The 21,486-nt window shown below is 37.5% G+C and overlaps 1 protein-coding gene across 1 annotated transcript in view; it reads left to right on the top strand.

The window, feature by feature from the left end:
• SEPSECS (Sep (O-phosphoserine) tRNA:Sec (selenocysteine) tRNA synthase) overlaps window positions 1-20,103 on the top strand; it is a 33,927-nt gene extending 13,824 nt beyond the window's left edge. The window contains exons 7-11 of the mRNA XM_061191284.1: window positions 2,652-2,781; window positions 2,915-3,006; window positions 16,475-16,568; window positions 18,020-18,110; window positions 19,790-20,103. Coding sequence (XP_061047267.1) covers window positions 2,652-2,781; window positions 2,915-3,006; window positions 16,475-16,568; window positions 18,020-18,110; window positions 19,790-20,093 — 711 coding nt within the window. The 3' untranslated portion in view covers window positions 20,094-20,103. The remainder of the gene's footprint in view (window positions 1-2,651; window positions 2,782-2,914; window positions 3,007-16,474; window positions 16,569-18,019; window positions 18,111-19,789) is intronic.
• The last annotated feature ends 1,383 nt before the right edge of the window (window positions 20,104-21,486 follow it).

The following is a 21,486-nucleotide window of genomic DNA, read 5'->3' as shown; positions in this document are numbered from 1 at the left end:
AGGAGTATCAGATGGCGTGATCCAGGAAGTCCTCTCTGAGAGGTAACATTTGAGCAGAGCCCCGAGTGTTATGAAGGAGTGAGCTGGGCAGCTCTCTGGAGAGATTCCGGACAGAAGGTAACAGCAAGTGCCAAGACACTGAGACGGGGGTGTGCTTGGAATGCATGAGGAATAGCAAGGAGGCCAGCGTGGCCGGACCAGGGCAAATGAGGGCAGCAGTGGTCGTAAAGAGATTTGAGGTGTGTTAAAGATTTGAGATTTTATTCTTGGTATGGTCATCAGCCATTGGAGGGTTTTGAGCAGGAGAGTGACGTGTGACGGCTGCGCTGTGGGGAATGGCCTGTAGGAAGGCAAGCGGGGAACGCTGTTGCAGCAGCCCACGTGAGATGTGTTGGTGGCATGGGCCAGGGTGGTTGCTGTTAAGGTGTTAGGAAATGGTTGGATTCAGGTGTATTTTGAGAGTCGATCTTACATGGTATGCGGATGAACCCGATGCAAGGAACGAGGAAATGAGGATTCAGGGACACCAAGACTTTTGGCCTGAGTTGCTGGAAGGATGCAAATGCCATAGGAATAATATTTTATTTTTTAAACATGGGCTCTTCATCCTGATTACCTAGGTTTTTGCCTGGGTGACTTTCAGCAAGGTGCTTTAACTGCCTGGATTTGAATCCCAGCTGTGCTATTAACTACGTTTCTGACCTTGGGCACGTCACTTTAATTTCACTGTGCCTTAATATTCTCATCTGTAAAATAGCTATTACTGTGGCATCTGCCCAGATAGCTACTGCATGGGTTAACTGAGTTAAGAATGTAAAGTGCTTAGAACAGTGCCTGATGCATAGTAAGTTCTTAGTAAATTCTGGCCGTAATTATTATATGAACAATGATCTGTTTTATTCACTGCTGCTATGCCCAGAACCTGGAACAATGTTTGGCAGATGATAGGTGCCCAAATATTTGTTCCCTGAATAAATGAGTAAATAGATGAACTGATAAATGGCAACCATTCACTTCATAGGACATGCTCCTGTGTTTCCTATTCTGTTTAAGCCCTTCCAGCCTTCTGGTGTTTTTCTCTCCTCCTCATTAATGGCCCCAGACTTTAGTGTGGAGAATGAGGTCTATACACCGTTCCTGAGATTGGGTCCAGCCTGTCTGTTTTCTTGCCACAGAATTTGCTACCCTTTGAATGCTTTCTGTGTTTTAGTGATGAAGGGGTTCTAGCAAAGTCTGGTGCACTGATTGCTCTCTTAGTATTCCTCCTAATTTAGGTTCATATTTCTCTCAGGAGACCTTGGGCACTACTTAAATGTTAATAAAAAGGCAACTCTGTTCCACTTTATTTTTATGTGCTACTTTGCATGGTTTTCAGTTATTTATTCAATTAGTCTCATATGCTTCTCTCTGTTTTCCTGTGATAAGGTGAGATTTTCTCTGATCATAGTTTATGAGGAAGTTAGAAAGGAGAATGACAGGGGAAGGTTAAGATTGAAACAGTCATGCGATAGCCTCCAAAGTTGTCTGTGCCCCTTCCCTTTTCTGCTTTTGCTGCTTCTACCTATTGCCTGGATCTGACCTCTTAGATTAGGCTACTTCTGTTCTCTTCTACCTGCTCCTTCTATTCTCCCTCAGCTATGGATGTGGATATAAAGTGGGAGGATGAAGGTCAAATATGGTTACAATATTAATAGGAATGTAGATTGTGAATACAGATTGAAACTCTGTGGCTACAGATAAAGAAAAAAACTTAGTTGAAATTTAGATAGTATCTCAGTTTTTAAGAGGAGGAAATTGAAGCACATTAGGCAGAAGGTTATAGACTATGTCGCATGGGACTAGAACTTAGTTTTACATTTCTAGCAAGTATTCCATTTTTCACCAGAATACGAGATTTTCACTTGAAGTTCATTTGCCGTGGAATGAGATCATCTAAGATTATAACATTAGGAAACGTAAGTTATGTAGAAACTCTTATGTAGGAACTCTTATGCCAAGAGTATACCAAAAAAATTCCATTAGTTGAAGTTAAAAATAAAATTTTTCTTTTCTCCTTTATTATCCAAGTGGTGGTAGGAGCAGAGCTTGTTGCTTAAAGTGGTACGCAGGTTAGTAGATTATCCAAGCATCAAAGAGAGGCACTTAATGTATAACTTATTGATTGGCAGCATGGGTGGCTACAGTCCATTAGATTATGGTGACCACTCTTGAACTCACAGAGGGTGTTTAAAGTTACTTAATAGTTGTAGGACACACTGTTGTTATTTATTGTCAAATAGAAGATCACAGATGAGAGGCATGGGAGGAATTCACTCTCTCTTACCCAATTTTAAGGTGAAAAGTTCTGTTTCAGTGTAGTTCCCACCTGAACTGATACTGAAACTCTGCCTTCCTCACAGGCTTGGTGTGAAGATTAAATGATTTATGTGTGAAAGCAGCTTGTAACTATAAAGTGCTCTTCCACATATAAGGAGCAGCATTTAAAAACTCAGTTTAATGCTTAAAAATATTTTACTGGCATCGGTACAAAGAAAATAAAAATCTTTCATCTGTTTTTTATTTCTGCATTGTTTTAATGGTATTTATTAATAGCAGTTGCTGTCTCTTCTTCTAGAAACTAATAGGTAATACTACATCTTATTCCATTCTAGGGGGCTCGGGTTGGTAGAATAGACGCTTTCGTTCAGAGCTTGGACAAAAATTTTATGGTTCCAGTAGGTGGCGCTATAATTGCTGGCTTTAATGATTCCTTCATTCAGGAAATCAGCAAGATGTATCCAGGTAAATAAATCAGTTGCTCTTCAGAAAAAGTAACTAACAAACAAAAATCCATTTGTACATAGGCTACTGTAATAAATCTTAATTTACAAAGCTTTTTTCCCCTTCTGAATGTAACTTATCATCCTTATTTCAGGAAGAGCTTCAGCTTCACCTACTTTAGATGTCCTTATTACTTTATTATCACTTGGATCGAATGGCTACAAGAAGCTATTAAAAGAAAGAAAGGTAAGCTTTCCTGTTAGGTGTAAACAATACTGTTGACTAAAACAGTACTCCAAAGTATTGGTGTTTTTGTCTATTGGTTTATCCCATTGGGATGTAGATACCTAGCAAAGTCCTAGGGGATTTACTTTGATCTGGACCCTCCCTATGTGGTTTTCAATTAATCATTGTTATCCTGTCTATTCAGATATCCTGAGGAATCTTGGAAAAGTGATTTTTGCTTTTGTGTTTGTTTTTGTCTTAAGAAACTCCTGCATCAGGGATTCTTATTATTTCGGTAAAATTTAATTCATTTATCACTTATAGGTAGAGGCTCTTAAAAGACAAATGGACAAATTTTTTCTTTTTAGTTTTGGAAGCCTGAAGATTTGTTTAGTTGTGACATGTCAGTTGCAGGAGGAAGAACCAGGTCAGATGTTGGCCAGCTTCTCATTCTAAAATAATATCCCTTGGCATTATTGGAATGCTGATGAACTCATTGATTATGTTGGTTATGAAAAGAAAAGTGACATTTGTGCTTTAAAATTGGACTTTGTCTCCAGCACTAAAAACTAGCTTAATTCAGGGACAACTCCAAAATTGTAGACAGAGACAATGTTGGTAGGGCAGGTCAGACTAAGGTGTTTTATTCATCTCCCATCTGGGAGAGCTAGAGGCCCCTGGTGCAGTTTTTGTATCTGTATAACTTTCTAACACTTAGTAGCAATTACAGTCCCTTAGATTTATAATAGTAATTTACATATTTTAAAGTATTTTCATGTACGTCATCTGATGGATCCTCTCAACAGCCTTATGAATATGTAACAGAAGTTTTAACATTTTCTGTGCCCTGTGTTACCCTAGTCCCTTTCTCCCCACTAATTCAACGCATAGGAAAGTAATTATTTACTTTCCATTGTTAGGACATCTCTTAAGATTTACGTGATATAGGAAAAGATGCTCAACCTCAGTCATTAGGGGAATGCAGATTAAAACCACAGTGAGATACCACTACACACCTAGGAGAAGGGCTAATATTAAACAAACAAACAAACAATAAAAACAGACAACACTGGCAAGGATCTCAAGCAAGTAGAACTCTCAGATGTTGCTGATAGGAATGCAAAATGGTACAGCAACTTTGGAAAACACTTTGGCAGTTTCTTATAAACATTTACTTACCACATAAACTAGCTGTCCCACTCTTAGCTGTTTACTCAAGAGAAATGAAAATTTGTATCTGTACAAAAACATTTATGTGAATGTTCATGGTGATTTTATTCATAATTGCCAAAACCTGGAAACAACTCAAATGTCCATCATCTGGGGTATAAACAAACTGTGGTACGTGCATACTCAGCAATAAAAAGGAACACAAACTACTGATATATGCAATACCGTAACAACTCTCAGATGCATTATGCTAAATGAAATAAGCCAGGCTTGAAAGGCTACATAGTGTATGGTTTTATTTATATGCCATCCTGGAAAAGGCAAAAAAATATCAGGACAGAGAAAAGATCACTGGATGCTAGAGGCTTGGGCTGGGGGAGGGGGCTATTAATGGTAGTGAAATGTTTTGTATCTTGATAGTGGGAGTAGTTTCATGACTGTATATGTTTGTCAAAATTCATAAAAGTAGGCACCTGAAATTGTACTATATGTAAATTATGCCTGAAAAGAAATTTTAAGTGATTAGACTAACACTCCAGTTTGATAAACTCCAAGAAGTAATCATCTTGTTCTGGCCAGGAGAAAACCTCAGCAGAATCTTTCAAGGGCCCTTCTCCGTATGACAGATGAAGACTGTTTATAGATGCCGTCATCTCTCTGTATGAGAGTTGAGTTGTATCCGATGTCAGTGGGTCTTAGCTCTCCTGTCACTAGTTGTTTCACTATGGAAAAGGTTCTTGAACTCACAGATTTTATTTCATTACTTGTGAAAGAAACAATTGCTATCTCAGGCCACTTCTAGTTCTAAAAGATTATAGAATATTTCCCGAAATAAAACAGCTACTTTCTGGGCCTTGAGCATTATAATCATGGGACTTGGCCTCTAATTTAGTAATCCAGCACAAATCATATGGGTAATTTATAAATCAAACTTTTTTAAGTTTGAAATTTTTAAGATGATGGTCTCTTCAGTTTCATGGTACCTCCTATCCATTTCCGCCCCTATTAGGCTGTCTTGACCCCTCCCACCCCCCATCTGAACAAGGACAAGCCCATTTAAAATAGCATGGTCTACAGTATGGACTAGTGTTTCTTTGAAACTCAAAGTAGATAAAGTTGAGTGTAGGATAAGTTTCATTGAGTAAATTCTTAATTTACTAAATATCTGTTGAGCATCTGTTATATGTCAGGCACATAATATTGATAGAGCAATCAATAAAACAGACAAAGATACCTGCTCTTATGGAGCTTGCATTTCATATGGAGGACACCAGCAAATCACATAACAAATCACAAAAACATAAATGTTTATTTATATTCACATAAAATATAAATGTTTGTTTAATACATAAATTATAAAGCTGAGGGGCTTCCCTGGTGGCGCAGTGGTTGAGAATCTGCCTGCCAATGCAGGGGACACGGGTTCGAGCCCTGGTCTGGGAGGATCCCACATGCCGCGGAGCAACTAAGCCCGTGAGCCACAACTACTGAGCCTGCGCGTCTGGAGCCTGTGCTCCGCAACAAGAGAGGCCACGACAGTGAGAGGCCCGCGCACCGCGATGAAGAGTGGCCCCCGCTCGCCACAACTAGAGAAAGTCCTCACACAGAAACGAAGATCTAACACAGCCAAAAATAAACAAAACAAAAAAAAAATAAAATAAAGCTGAAAGCACTGTGGAAGAAAAGAATAGAGTAAAACAAGGGGGGGTTGGGGATGATGTGTGTGGGGAAGTGGTGAGAATTGATTCTTTAAATGCAGTGGTTAGTGCAGGCCTCGTTGAGAACGTGACATTTGGGTTGGCTTGAAGAAGTTTGAGGGAGTATACATGTATGATGGAGAAGAGTGTTTCAGGCAAAAAGCCAGCACCAGGAATCAGGGCCGAGTCAGTGTGTTTGAGAAGCAGAGAAGAGGCCAGTATGGTTGGAGCAGCGTGATCAAGGAGAGTTGTAAGAGTTGAGGTCAGGATGGTAACGGGGGTGGGGCCCGTCATGTAGGGCTTTCTAGACCATATAAGGTCTTTGCCTCATATTCTGAGTGAGTTAGATAGAGAACCATTGGAGAGTTTTGAATAGAGGAGTAATGTGATCTGATTTGTATGTCGAAGGATCGCTCTGGCTGCCGTGTTGAGAATAAATTAGGGGGGCAAGGGTAGAAGTTGAGCTTTTGCAGAAATCAAGAAGTGATGTTGACTTGGATCTAGATGGTGCCAGTGGAGGTGATGGAAGTGGTTGGATTCTAGCTCTCTTTTGAAGATTGAGCCAACAGAAATTCCAGATGAATGTACTGTGAGTGAAAGAGAGACATCAAGAATAATTTTGAGATTTTTGACCTGAGCAGTTGGAAGAATGCAGAAGCCATTAACTGAGATGGGGAAGCCCGTGAGTTGGAGGGGAAGGCCAAGAGTTCAGTTTCAGACAAAGTTGAAATCAGGATGTCCTCTGACATCTAGGTAGAGATGTAGGTATGGAGCGCGATACGAGTCTAGTGTTAAGAGAGAGAGCTGAGCTGGACATAAAAAGTTGGGGGAGTTAATTGGCTAAGAGATTAGCTGAGATTTTAAGAGAATGAGTCTAAACAGAAAAGAAGTGCAAGGACTGAGCTCTGGGGCACTCCAACATTAAGAGGTCTGGGAGAAGGAAAGAGACCAGAAAAGGAGACTGAAAAGGAGGGAAAGCAAGAGTGTGGAGTCCTAGAAGCCAAGTGAAGGAAGTGTATCAAGGAGGGAAGTGTGATTGCCCAGTGCCACTGATAGGTCAGGTAGAGTGAGCACTAAGGTTTGACTACTGGGTAGAAAAGTTTCATGTAAAATCATTCTTAACATAGTCTTTCAATGCAGGGCTTGTGTTATCTAGCAGATACCATATATGTGTAAATACACTTAGGTATATATATGAAGTTATAACCCCTAATACTGAGCACTTACCATGTGGCAGGCTCTCCTTGAAGCACTTTGTCATGTATTCATTTAATCCTCACAGCAGCCCTGTGAAGTGTTATCCTCATTTGACAGAGAAGTAATATGTATGAGGTAAATTGTGGGACATGGATTTAAATCTAGGCAGTTGGGCTTCTGATCCTCTATCTTAGAACCTCTAAACTGTACTTTTTTTTTTTTAATACAGGTAAATAATCTAGTTTGGTAGCAATGTAGCTGCTTTAAATAGCTATAAATCTGAAGACCTATGTCTACTAATATCCAGAGGATGCAAAAACAATAATACATTTAGCTGCTTTGGCCAAAAAAGCTCAGTTGTATTTTAGATATACACTATTTGCTTGTGCAGAACCACTGTTGCCGGGGAACTCCCTCTCTGACTCCAGATGGTCCTGGTGAGGCTGTCAATCACAGGGTCCCTTCTCCTCTTTCTTAGGGGTGGACGTGTGATCTGGCTAGCCTCGTTCGCAGGTGGACATGTGGAGATAGAGTCCTTCCAGCAGATTTGATAGTTCATTTAGAGATGTTGTATATGTTGCTTTGCAGATAGTGAACTGTAAGGATGTAATCTTATGACTCTCAGCTGCCAAATTTCTGGCCATGCCAAGAAAGCCTTCTTTAGAGTAGAGAACATAAGAGGGAAAACAGAACTGAGAGTCATTTGAGTCTCTGGATCCAGCCTTACCTGCTTGTAGAACTGGCTGTTAGATGACCAATAAATTACCTCTTTTGTTTTAAACTAGATTTCTAATGCTGATACTTTTTTTTTTTCATTGAAGTATAGTTAACTTACAATGTTATATTAGTTTCTGATGTACAACAGAGTGATTCAGTTATACATATATTATATTCTTTTTCATATTTTTTTCCATTATGGTTTATTACAGGATATTGAATATAGTTCCTTGTGCTATACAATAGGACCTTGTTGTTTGTCCATTCTGTATATAATAGTTTGTCTAATGCTGGTACTTTCGATTCCTCTTATACCCTTCATAATGTTTCAAACATTTCTTCTTTTCCATTGTCCCTGCCATGACTCCCTAACTAAAGCCCTTACCATATCGCACCTGGATGGTTACAATAACTTACTAACTCTTCTCCTGATCCCCAGTCTTGGTCTACTCTAATTTGTCATGTTGTAGAGCAGTGCCAGATTATATTCAAAAAATGGGAAGTCCCTTTTGGTCCAGTGGTTAAGACTGTGTGCTTTCACTGCCGAGGGCGCGGGTTCAGTCCCAGGTCAGGGAACTAAGATCCCACAAGCCGCTCAGTGTGACCAAAAAAAAAAAAAAATTATATTCTAAAAATGCACCTTTCTTCAAGTTATTCCGCTTTGGGTTTTGGTTGCCTGTAAGGCAAAATCCAAACTCCTTAGCCTCCCATTATGATCCATCGTGATCCTTTGTGCTCTGGTCCCACATTGCCTGAGCAGCATTGGCCCCTGCTCGTTCATTCATTCAAGCAAAGAAATGTTTATGCATAGGCCCTAAGGTTAAATTTACAAACAAGACTGACATAGTCGTTACCCTTAAGGAAATTATAGTCGGGGAAGTCTACATATTAAATAAATAATTACAAGTCTGATGAGAGTTATGAAAGAACAAGCAGAGTATTTGAGAGCATATATCACCTAACCCAGCTGGGGTACCTAGCCCAGCTCTCACAGGGTCAAGTGTCACCAGGAGAAGTGACATCTATTCTATGAAAATGCAACTCGTGCACTTATTAAGTGGCCCCCATGGTTTAATTGTAGGCTAGAATTGATGACTAGCATAACTGTAGAATTCTTAAAGGGTATTTTAGACTGAGTCTGGAAAGCAAAGTATTGTGCAATTATTGGAGATTTTGTGATTTAGATCGCTTTCCTTTAGGGTAAGTTCAGACTCAGTAGGTCTGGAGTGGGGCTTAGACACTGCATTTTAACCAAACTTCCCTGATAAATCTGATGCACACCCAAGTTTAAAACCCATTATTTTGGGGCACACAGGTCACTGGTATCTATAACGGAAACTTGGAGAGGAAATATATAATATCATAGCATTTTAATACTTATACATAGATAATATTTCATGGAGTTTGAGATGAACTGCACAAATATTGCAAGTATCGAAGCTTGAAAATATAACTTGTTAGTTTTCTATTTATTTCTGGTATTTTTAGTTGTCATAGTTATAATCTTTTCTTATACTGTAGCTACTTTTTACCTTATATTGATCAGTCTGCAGATTTGGCTAAAATTTCATTTTTAAACTAAATAAATAGACTATGTTGTAGCTCAAACAATAAAACCATTACACAAAGTTTTAAGTTAGACATTTTAAAACTATACTTTATTATATAGATACAAATTTTTAAAATTTTTATATGCTGTTATTATAATATCAAATAAACATACTAGTTAGTTTTTCCTGTTTTTGTTCTTCTTGAATTGAAACTGTAAATAATAATAGCTAATAATATTAAATATTTGCTGTATAAACTAATATAAGTCTTGAGTAATTTTATAGTAAACTTATTTAATTAGCAAATTAAACTGACTGTTTGAATGCACATCCCTGAAAAATTACCATCAGGTGTCTGAAGTGAAACTTGGTCCTTGATTTTGGGTAGTCTAGTAGATTACTGCCTACTTTGGAGTTTGCCGATTGATCCCTGTATTCTTAGCATCCTTTGCTTGTTATATAGTAGACGCTCATCAGATGTTTATAGAATGAACTAATGCAGGGCATTTGGGAACACATAGGTCCACTGTTGTACAGTCTTTTCTTGTTTTACACAGAATAAGTATCTTTCTATAAAATTAGGCAGAAAGCAAATAACATTTTGATACTGACTTGTGTTGTGACCTAGATGTTCTTATAGAGACATTTCTCCATATGGATGTAGTTGAAAACTTGTGAAAAGGAGTAAGTTAAAATGGTGATTACCTGTTGTATGTAACAGGCACTGTACTTCTGGGAGTAGGGCTTCCTCCCTAGTGGATACTCCTCTTCCAAAAGTACTTTTCTTACCCCTAAGGATTTTGGAATTGTTGATATTAGGGGTGTTCTGTCATCTTTTTGGAATCTAAGAATTTCTTTTATGCCATGCTTCTTCTGACCATTGACATTTAGGGTTTGACTTTAAAATTTTCATCTACTTTTAGGTGATATCAAAGGCCCATGCAGGTGTACATTTTGCTTAGCAAGAATGAAAATCCACCTTCTTTGAGACTGGCCTGCAGCAATATGTAGCTCAGCTGGTGAATGGATCCAGTAGGCAGCCCAGCTCTGCTTTTCATTGTGACTTTGTCCTTTATGAATCACTGGGTAAATATTTTGTGGGGATATTTTATGTTTTTAGTGTTATGAATTGGATGACTCCATTTTAGATGTCAAGCGGTAACTCGCTTTGTAACATCCAGAACTTTGTTCTTTTCCTTTTTCTAGATAGTGTAGAGTGGAATGAACAGGGACAGGACAAGAATAGGATTATAGCTGCAGGGTATTAGCATGTGTCTGTAGGAGTCCTGCTAGCTAATGTTAGTTATTTCAACCTGAAAACTATTTTAGGCTAAGGGAAAAGTTGGTGGGTAGGAAGCTAATATTTTTATGAATGTCTGCTGTATGCCGGGAATTGTGCTAGGTTCATTATATTCATTATAATGAATTCATTATTCATTTCATGTACTACTCAGAGCAAGTTTCTGAGGTAGGTATTATCCCCATTTTACAGATGAAATTGAGGCTAGAACAAGTATACTTACCCAAGGATCACATATAAGTGCCAGAACTGCCACTGAAACCCAAGTCTAGGTGATGCTAAAGCCTCTGCACTTTCTGTCTTCCCACTCTTCCCATTGCTTCCAGTCACCCATCCACTGTTGTGGAAGTGTTTACCTGCTGTGTGCTAAGTATTTGAGCCATCAAAATGATAATCTCCTGACCTCTATTCTTATCTAGTGGAGGTGTGTAAAACCCCGAAGGCTCTAATGTATTCATTGGTTTTATTTAAAATTCTTTGTATAGAACTTACTTAGAACAGAGACTGTCTATAGTAGTAATTGTCAGAGTATAAAAATGCTCATTTGAGAATTTTGAGAACTCTATCATTGTAAGAGCATAAAGTTTGCTTTTTAACAACTTCATTCAACAGGAAGGTCTTTTTGTTGAAAAATGTGGATGTCCTCCATAAACCATAATTGCATATATGTAGCATAAATATTGTTTTTTTATTGGATTTGTTGCAGAAGTAAAGGCCTCTTTTGTTTAAATGGACTTGCTTTTGAACTGTGGAAATTTAATCGTGATAGTTTATTGGTTTAGCTCTGGAGAAGCTGAGGCAAAGCTATTTTGCTCCAGCCAGAGCTATTTATATACCATCACTGAGAGTTCCTCTTTATATTATTGGTGTTATTGCCTACTAAAAAAGGAATGTTAAAAGACAACTTAGGATTTTTTTTTTTTTATTCCTTGCCCTTATTCACCACAATGATATTTTTAGAGTTTATTTCATCTAGCTCTGCATCTTCCAAAAAGGGTTTATCTTTTTCACAGTAGAGGCAGACAAGAACTCAGCTTGAAGCCATTCCTTCTCAAGCCTTGTTTTTTTTTTGAAGGGTGAAAGGATCAAAGAGAGTGGAACTCTGGGTGTGAATTGAACCTCTTTGCTCTTAGCCCCTTCCTGACCAACACATCTGCTTCATTGAGGGGAGAAGTGACCAGCAAGTTTAACCGAAGAGGCCTTTAAGAAAAGGGGTGAAAATTGAAGAAACTATTTCTTTGAGTTGCTCTATGTAGAAGGAAAGATCAGTCTTAGACGTTCATCCTTACTTCACATTTGGTTCTGGAGAAGATGATTATAATTCTGCTTAGCTTTACTTTTAGAAGAGTGCTTTGCTGAACAGGGCAGGCAGATAATCATTCATTGTTGCAAATATCTGCTGAATTGGACCAGCGCAGGAGAGGAATGACAGAGGACTGGCTGCTCCAGTGGCTGGAAGTTGTTAGCTGCAACTTGGAGAACATAAGACATACAGCTTCAAACAATGTCCTATAATAAAGCTAAGTTGGGAACTTAGAAGATTTGCAGCGCTAAAAGTAGAGTAGTTGAATCTCAACAAAAGTGTCAGATTTCAGGCCTGGATATGGGGCTTCAACAGAAGAGTTTGAAAGCAGTGCTTTAGCCTGTGATGCAAGGAGTATGCCTGGACACTGTGGCCTGGCCACAGGCATAGATAGCAGCATCCCTCATTTAGTACTGTTGTCTTCACTTAAGGACATCTGTGTGTGTGGATACGTACCAACAGTCCATTGTCCATCCATCCTTCCTGTTATCAATGAAATACCAGACTACTTGTTATGTTTCCTTTTTTTTATATTACCCACCTTATGAGGCATATTGTAATAATATGTGAAGTTCTCTTTTATCTTATCCTGTAGTATGAAGCAGTATAAGCATAAGACCTTTTTCTTTAAAATTTAGTGAATTATGCACATCTTTGGGTTATGGGAAGGGATAAGCTAGACGCTGGGCTTCACAACTGCAAATCAATTTGCAAAAAAAAAAGACTGTACGAAAGATAATGCTTAATATAATTCAACTTCTCTTCCATTAACATCTTGAATTATGGTGTAAGGTTTTGTATTTTTATTCTAGAAATGTAGCTGACATTAGCATTCAGGTATACAGTTCAGTTTATCTCTAGTGAAGAGTCTTTTAAAATTAAGTTAAATACAGCACAAGAGACATAGAAAATCGATAATATTTCATTTCTTTTAAGTAAGATCTTTCTGTATACATTTGCTTGGGGTGCTTATAAATTTCTCCCTTTACGGAAGTATTTTATAATAAATGTCAGTTATAGATCTAACTGTAGCAAAAATAGTGCAGGTTCTGGAGTACCTTTGATATATCAGATAAAAACTGCTTAGCTAAGTATTAGTGTAGGAAATAGTGGTACAGTCTCTTAAATGATATTTTTAAAGTGTAGTGATATCAATGGGAGAGCATTTAGGACCTTAATATGAGAAATACTGTAGGATTCAGTACATTGAGCTTTAAGATATTGTAAACTGCTTTGCTTATTGGATTACCTATCATAACCCTTTCTGTGGAGTAGAGATACTAAAAATATTTGCAGATGGATGTGAACTTGACTCACTAATATATTCTTTTTTGTTTAATTACTCCCATACTAGTGATATGTAATTGAGTTAGTATTACGTTCATACTCTGAAGATTTTTATCCTAATGTTAGCTACAGTTCTAGTGGCATTAGCAAGTCATTGATAGAACTGGTTAGAACTAATTTGTTAAATATTAGAAATTGAACATGGGGAAAATGTGTTTTTTAATAGCCACGTATACATTAGTAAATTTAAAAGCACCCTCTAGGGGTGTTACTAAGGAAACATTTTTTTTTTTTTTTTTTTTAGAAATAGCTAAGTACAAATTAAGGACAAATTAACTACTCATCAGGTTCCTTTCACTCTACAAGTGTAACCGCATTGGTGATTACTGTGAGCCATGACTAGATAGAATAATATTCTAAATTGGCCCTCACAATTGAAATAAGTTTTTTTGTTGTTAGGGGGGAAAATGTAAGAGTCTGTAAAAGGCATTTCCTGGCTATCAGATTTGTTTCTGCTTATGAGAGGTTAATGAATTTGAGAGTAAGAGAGAATTAGATGCAGATTAAGACTTTGGTGTATAATATAATGAAGAAGAATCAACAGTTAATATCTAAATTAAAATATGTGACTCCTTTTTTCTGTTTTAAACAACACTGAGCATTTATTTTCTTTTCTTTTTGGCCTCGCCACGCGGCTTGTGGGATCTTAGATCTCCGACCAGAGATTGAACCCAGGCCTTCGGCAGTGAAAATACCAAGTCCTAACCACTGGACTGCCAAGGAATTCCCAACACTGAGCATTTAAATTATGACCTAGTTACTTCATAGTAGATGAAAATATATAAATGAAACCTAGGAATTCTACTCTTCATTAACTCTGGTGTGGTACTAAAAGATTATGAATTGTTTCAGTTGCAGGAAAAACTTGATTTTTAAATTTCATTTGATTTTCTTATTGTTTCACCTTCTGAAGTGAACATCGATATTACTTTAAGAAGGAGGGGCCAGGAAATCTTTATATGTCTAAGAAAAGATGCCCACTCTTTTTTCTGTTTCTGCAAATGGTGATAACATATGCATCCTTAAGTATTTCTATACACTTTTTTTTTTTTTTTTTTTTTTTTTTTAATTTTATTTATTTATTTATTTATTTTTGACTGTGCTGGGTCTTCGTTTCTGTGCGAGGGCTTTCTCTAATTGCGGCAAGTGGGGGCCACTCTTCATCGCGGTGCGCGGGCCTCTCACTATCGCGGCCTCTCTTGTTGCGGAGAACAGGCTCCAGACGCGCAGGCTCAGTAGTTGTGGCTCACGGGCCCAATCGCTCCGCGGCATGCGGGATCCTCCCGGACCAGGGCTCGAACCCGTGTCCCCTGCATTGGCAGGCAGATTCTCAACCACTGCGCCACCAGGGAAGCCTCTATACACTTTTTTTAATGACAAAAGAGAAAGGCTTATTACATATAATAGTATGTTTACATAGCTTCATTCGGCATGACAGATGTGGGCGTTAACTTTTTGAATATAAAAAGAATCAGTACATTTTAGTGATCTAAGATTTCATCATTCTGGCATGCTGAGAATTGATCTTATAAAATATCCCAAAAATTTAAGAATGACTATTAGTTAAAGTTTTTTTAGTTCAGAATATAAAATATACTGTGTTGACAAGGATAAAAATGTTTGTGGTATTAAGGAGACATTAATAATTCATAAACCTGGTAAGAATTTTCCTCTTTTTTAAATCTTTACCTAACAAAAGATGGAGTTAGTCATCTACTACGTACTTTAGACATGAAAAAGCTACTCTGGGTCTCAGTGTGGGATCAGACTATCCAACCCTTACCTTAGAGAAAACTGAAGCCGCTTATGTGGCCTTTGAAGTTGAAGTATCATTTCCTCCTGTCTCCACTTGGGTACTCTGTTGGCCCTTGGCTCTTTGGTGCATCATTAGAGTTTATATGTTTTGACTGTGGCTGGAGGAGGTCAGTGCAAATGGATTTTGTTCAGCTGCAGACTCACTTGGGCAGATTTTCATTTCAACACTTTTTAAAGTGCTTACTAGGAGAAGAAAATACAATTTTAGGTCAAACAGTTGCCAACTTAATATTTATTTGTAGCTTCATTAAATTCTCACATACATGTGCACATGAGATTTTGTACTTGTAAAATATATGTATTTTTATTTTTTACTACTGGGCATACACTGTTTTTCAGAGTAGAATCAAGAATACAATTTTTAGTTTTTAGTTGCTGTATTCTTTTAATTGAGTTAAGGGAATTGTTAATTTTAAGTTTATAATATTTAAAGGAAATACATTTTTAAACTGCCTCTTCCTAAGTCTGGCACATACTAAAAGTCTGGCACGTTTTTCTTGGTGTTGGGAAAGCAGTGGTGAAGAAGATAGAAAGTCCCTGCTTTCAAGGAGTCTTTCCATTCTAATAGGTAGTCATAGGCAATATTTACTTAAGCAAATAAAAGAGAAATTTCAGACTGTGATAAGTATAGTGAAGGAACCAAAATAGGTAATGGTGTTGGAGGGAGATTGGGAGTTGGGGGTGGGCAGAGTCGGAGAGCTACTTTAATAGGGAAGTAATAAAGAAAGGTCTCCTTACATTGTGACAAAAGGGACCACTCATGGAATCATCTGGGAGAAGAGCTTTCCAAGTCCAGGGGAAGCAGGCACAAAGGTTCTGACATGTTCAGGGACTGGAAAGGAGGCTGATGTGGCTAGCATGTAGTGAGCGGAGGGAATGACTGTCACTGAGTTGGGTGTGTTGGCTGGGGTGGGTCACGTGGATGAAGAGTTTGGTTTTTTTAACACTTAACAGGAGGAAGTCGTTGGGAGGGACATGATCTGATTCATGTTTTTCAGAGACCACTGTGGCCTCTGTCTGGAGGGGTGGGAACGTAGGCAGAGAAGTCATTTAGAATCTATTGCTGTGGTCCAGGGGAGAGGTTGATGGCTGCTTGGACTAGAGTGGTAGCCCTGGAGGTTCTGAAAAGAGGAAGGATTTGTGATAGCTATGTGATAGCCCCAGAGCAGGAAATGTGCTGGTTCTTTACCTTTAAATCTTGTGGTTTCTGGTAATTCTGGCAGCTTTAAATCTTTCTATATTGTGGCAAAGGAAAAGAATTGCTCCTAGGGCATATGAATGACTTAATTTACAGCATAGACTGTACACCAATCAGGGTTGTTTTATTAAATCTAGCAAGTTGCAAGTGAGTATTTATTTGATTTTCTTTAAATGTGACATTTTGTTGTTGCAGGAAATGTTTTCATATTTGTCCAACCAACTAAAGAAGCTGTCAGAAGCCTACAATGAAAGAGTGTTGCATACACCTCACAATCCCATATCTTTAGGTAATTTTTTTTCTTAAAAAAAAGATAGTACTTCTGAACCATCCCCAGTGGGAAGCTGGTGTTTCTAGAAAGAGTATGAATTCTTTCCGGTTACAGTGATGTTTCTAATTTCATTACAGTGCTAATTTGTAAATTTTAAAAGTTTAGTCAGCCTTTATAAATGCTGTAATGTATTTCTAAGATAAAACCTATACGCTGAAGAAAGAATTCAAATCTATGTTAAGTGTTATACTGAATATATGGAAAATAATACTTTTAACTCTTGCTTCTCACCAAAATAACTTGGTCACTGATAAGGACTCTATATAAATATTTTAAAATTTCTACCAGTTAACAAAACACCATAACATTAAAGATATTCTTATAATTTTTAATGCTATTATTATTTATTTTCTTGAGTATGCCTGTGTTAGAGAAATCTGTATTTATGATCATTTCATTTTGTCATGTAGTACAAGAGCTACTAAACAGGATAAAAAGAATGTTGACTTTTATGCATTTAACTAACTTTTAAACTTCATGATTACCCCTTTTAATTTGTGAATATATATAGTATAATATGGTTCATATTTCATGTATATCTGAGGAAAGTAAGGAAATAATAATTTGTAGTTGAAGCCTTTTTCAGGAATGGGCTTCCTTGGAAAACCATTTGGCCACTGATAGTAATAAAATCACCCCAATCAGTCCTTTGTTGGTTTATAATCTGTGTAGATGTTATAGAAGGTGATGTGGTATGATTTGAATCCCAGTTCTGCCATGTACTAGCCTCTAACTTCCTTTTCCCTAAGTAGAGATAATGATCCCTCACATACAAAGTTGTTAAAAATGGTTGAGATTATATTTGTAAAGTATCTAGTATGGTAAGTCATATTATCCATGTCATTGTTCCATTTATTTAATTGGAAAATTCACTTTTTGGATGGGTGATATGGAAATTCTCTTCTGATTCTGAGCATTTTTATGTTAACATATTTTTATCTGATATGGAAACAAATCCTTACTATAATTTATTAAATGCATTAAAGTGAAATGGTGCCATGTGACAGTGAATAAAGAGTGATATCTCCATGAAATAAGACAGTCACAAAAAGACAAATGCTATATGATTCCACCTATATGAGGTACTTAGAGTACTCAAAATCATAGACAGAAAGTGTAATGCTGGTTGCCAGGGGGAGGGGAGAATGGGGAATTATTGTTTAATAGGTATAGAGTGTCAGTTTTATAAGATAAAGTTATGGGGATGGATGGTGGTGATGGTTGTGTAACAAGATTGAATGTATTTAGTACCACTGAACTGTATACCTAAAAATTGGGTAATATGGTAAATTTTATGTTATATGTTTTATTAGCGCAATAAAAAAAGTGATGTCTCCGTGATTGTTTGTTTCTTAAGTGGTTTTGTGCTGGTGAACCAAGGCTTACTGGAATACTTTTTTCTTTTTCAGCTATGACACTTAAAACACTAGATAAACACTATGACAAAGCTGTCACTCAGCTTGGCTCCATGCTTTTTACCAGACAGGTTTCTGGAGCCAGGTAAGTATGTTTAAAAGAGGATTGGATTTATTTCACTTTTCAAAATTAACACTAATAAAGCACCTTTCTTTAACAATAAGTCCCCCAAGTATGTGCTGAACTGCACCTGAGAATTCATCGTGGAGGAAAAGAATGATGAGGTAGAGAATCTGTAAGGCTGTCACACAGTCAGTCACCTGTGGAACGTGAAATAGTCACAGGAAAGATATGAATTTTGTTTGCTTTAATAGACATACAAAAACAAAGTTCATTACCCCTCTGTACAAATTTTTGTCTTTATTTTCCTTTGTTAGATAATCTTCAGTGGTGTCACATTAGAAATAAGTTGTCTTCATTACTAAGTTTAAGTGAAAATGTTTTTAAGGAAAAGTCCATTTCCTAAACTGAAAATGCTATGCAGTTCTTGTCTAAGTACTGCCTTTGAAAAATCTACTTTTTGCTTTTATATGTACATAGCTTAAGATGAATTTCATTTTTCATTTTATGTTTGATGAGGTCAGAGAAAAATGACTTGAAAAGTACCTTGCTCTAAGTACTCTTCTTTACGTGCTTCTGCTAAAGAATTTCTCTCTGACTACCAGAGGTTAGAGATTTCACATCAAAGAACAACTTTTTAAAAGGAAAAAAATCTTAGATTAATTCACCTTTTACCTTGATGAGCTATATCTATATGCAGCGTAGTTTTGACGCTTCTAAAATGGTTTTCTTGGCCTTGCTTTTTAGTGTTGCCACTATTTGTCTTTATGTTTAGGTTGATCTTAATTGAGTTCTTAAAAAAAAAAAAGTACTGTTAGAAATCTGCTTATATCAAGTATGACAGTGAAATCAAGCTTTAAAAATGCATGTACCATTGCTGAATATTACTGATTGCTGACCATCAACCCACTGTAAGCAGTTATGTAATTTCTGCTGGATCCTGGCTTTAAAACCCTCCATTGCATAACATGATCAGATAGGTGTAATTCTAGTCCATTGATTACTTGAGACGATACACGGCAGTTAATCAAAGGGGTTTGATTTACAAACTTAAATATTCCATTAAAGTGTGTATATGTGAAGTCAGATTCTGGTATTTGATACAAAAACAGAAATAACTTTCTTTTCACCTTTTTATTTATTTTTATTTTTGGCTGTGTTGGGTCTTCGTTTCTGTGTGAGGGCTTTCTCTAGTTGCGGCGAGCGGGGGCCACTCTTCATCGCGGTGCGCGGACCTCTCACTGTCGCGGCCTCTTTTGTTGCGGAGCACAAGCTCCAGACGTGCAGGCTCAGTAGTTGTGGCTCACGGGCCCAGTTGCTCCGCGGCACGTGGGATCTTCCCAGACCAGGGCTCGAACCCGTGTCCCCTGCATTAGCAGGCAGATTCTCAACCACTGCGCCACCAGGGAAGCCCTCTTTTTACCTTTTTGAAGATGTAAAGGTGTTTTTGATTCCTAGAGCTTGTAGCTCTTTAATAGAAGATAAGTAAATGGTAAGCATCAGGTAGTACTTTCCTATGTGAAGTGCATTGTATAATTTTATTTTAAGGCTGCAGTCTGTTTTCATAGGCTACGATTTATGGCTGTTATTAAACTTCTTACTAAGTAGGTGTAAGGCTTAGTAACACAGCTTTCTTTTGTTTATGGGTGATAATCTGTTAACATCACCAGACATACTAAATTGGTAAATCTTTTCCCTTTCAGGGTTGTGCCTCTTGGGTCTTTGCAGACTGTGAGTGGCTACACTTTCAGAGGCTTTATGTCACATACAAATGATTACCCTTGTGCTTACCTCAATGCCGCATCAGCCATAGGTATGAAGACACAGGATGTGGACTTGTTCATAAAGAGACTTGACAAGTGTTTAAAGGCAGTAAGAAAAGAACAAAATAAAGAGAGTGATGTATCTGGAGTTGACAATTATGATAAAACTGAAGATGCGGATATAGAAGAAATGGCTTTAAAAATAGATAATGTACTTCTTGGCACATGCCAGGATTCTTCCTGATGACATGTGAAGGGTTTCTTTGTGATAATTTAAAAAAAGTGATGAGGCTACAGTATCAGCTAGCAGTTTAAAGAGAAGACTTGAGATTTTTGAATTGAGAATTTCATGGAGAATATTTGGTCAAGGAATAGAACATGGTCTGAGCTAGCCATTGACAATTGTTACATTTGTTGTTCTTAGACTGCCTCAGTCATTATCCTTAACAGGTTATAATGTGCAATTAGCGTTTTTCTAATTGTTAAATATTTGCCAAATATTATGATTCAGATAATTCTTACTAATATAATGATAGTAAAATTGCACATTACTCTAATTCTCTTTGAAATGTGTAGACTGCTTCCTTCTGACCATTCTCTATCATTCACAAATTACTTATGTTTCTGACCACACAGAATTTAGAAAGATCGCTAATGCTACTAATTACTTGTATTAGTAGCATTACTACTAATACTACTTGTACTTATTATATTGTTGATGTGTGTAAGTCACAGTATGCCTGTAAAATGGACATTTCCCAGGAAAGCAGAGTCAAGGTCAAGGTGTAAGCTTTAATTTTTGCTCAGCAGAAATGGATCTCAACTGGGGATGATTGGCTTCTTATATCTAAGTAACATCTGGAGATTTTTTTGGGTTTTTTTTTGTTTGGTTTTTTTTTTCGGCCATGCCACACGGCTTGTGGGATCTTAGTTCCTCGACCAGGGATTGAACCCTCGCCCTCAGCAGTGAAAGCGTGGAGTCCTAACCATTGGACCACCAGGGAATTCTCTGGGGATCTTTTTTGATTGTCAAACCTAGTAGGATGCTATTGACATCTAGTGAGGGGAGGCCAGGGGTGCTGTTCAACATCCTACAATGGACAAGACAACTTCTCAAAACAAAGATTTATCCAGGCCAAAATGTCAGTAGTGCTGAGGTTGATAAAAACTGCTCTAAAGTAAAAGAACTCCTCAGTAAAGAGAAGTTTTCCATAGCAACTTTAATTATTCAGTAGTACTTCAAAGAAGGTAGCTCTATAAATGTTACCAACTACACAACATATAGATTCTTTTTTTTTTTAACATCTTTATTGGAGTATAATTGCTTTACAGTGTTGTGTTAGTTTCTGCTGTATCACAAAGTGAATCAGCTATATGTATACATATATCCCCATATCCCCTCCCTCTTGCGTCTCCCTCCCACCCTCCCTATCCCACCCCTCTAGGTGGTCACAAAGCACCAAGCCGATCTCCCTGTGCTATGCAGCTGCTTCCCACTAGCTATCTATTTTACATATGGTAGTGTATATATGTCAGTGCTACTCTCTCACTTCGTCCCAGCTTACCCTTCCCCCTCCCCGTGTCCTCAAGTCCATTCTCTACATTGTGTCTTTATTCCTATCCTGACCCTAGGTTCA

Source organism: Eubalaena glacialis, chromosome 5, assembly GCF_028564815.1.
Source record: "Eubalaena glacialis isolate mEubGla1 chromosome 5, mEubGla1.1.hap2.+ XY, whole genome shotgun sequence".
Lineage (NCBI taxonomy): Eukaryota > Metazoa > Chordata > Mammalia > Artiodactyla > Balaenidae > Eubalaena > Eubalaena glacialis.
Note: the sequence above shows the minus strand (reverse complement) of the source record. Positions and strands in the feature narration are given on the sequence as shown.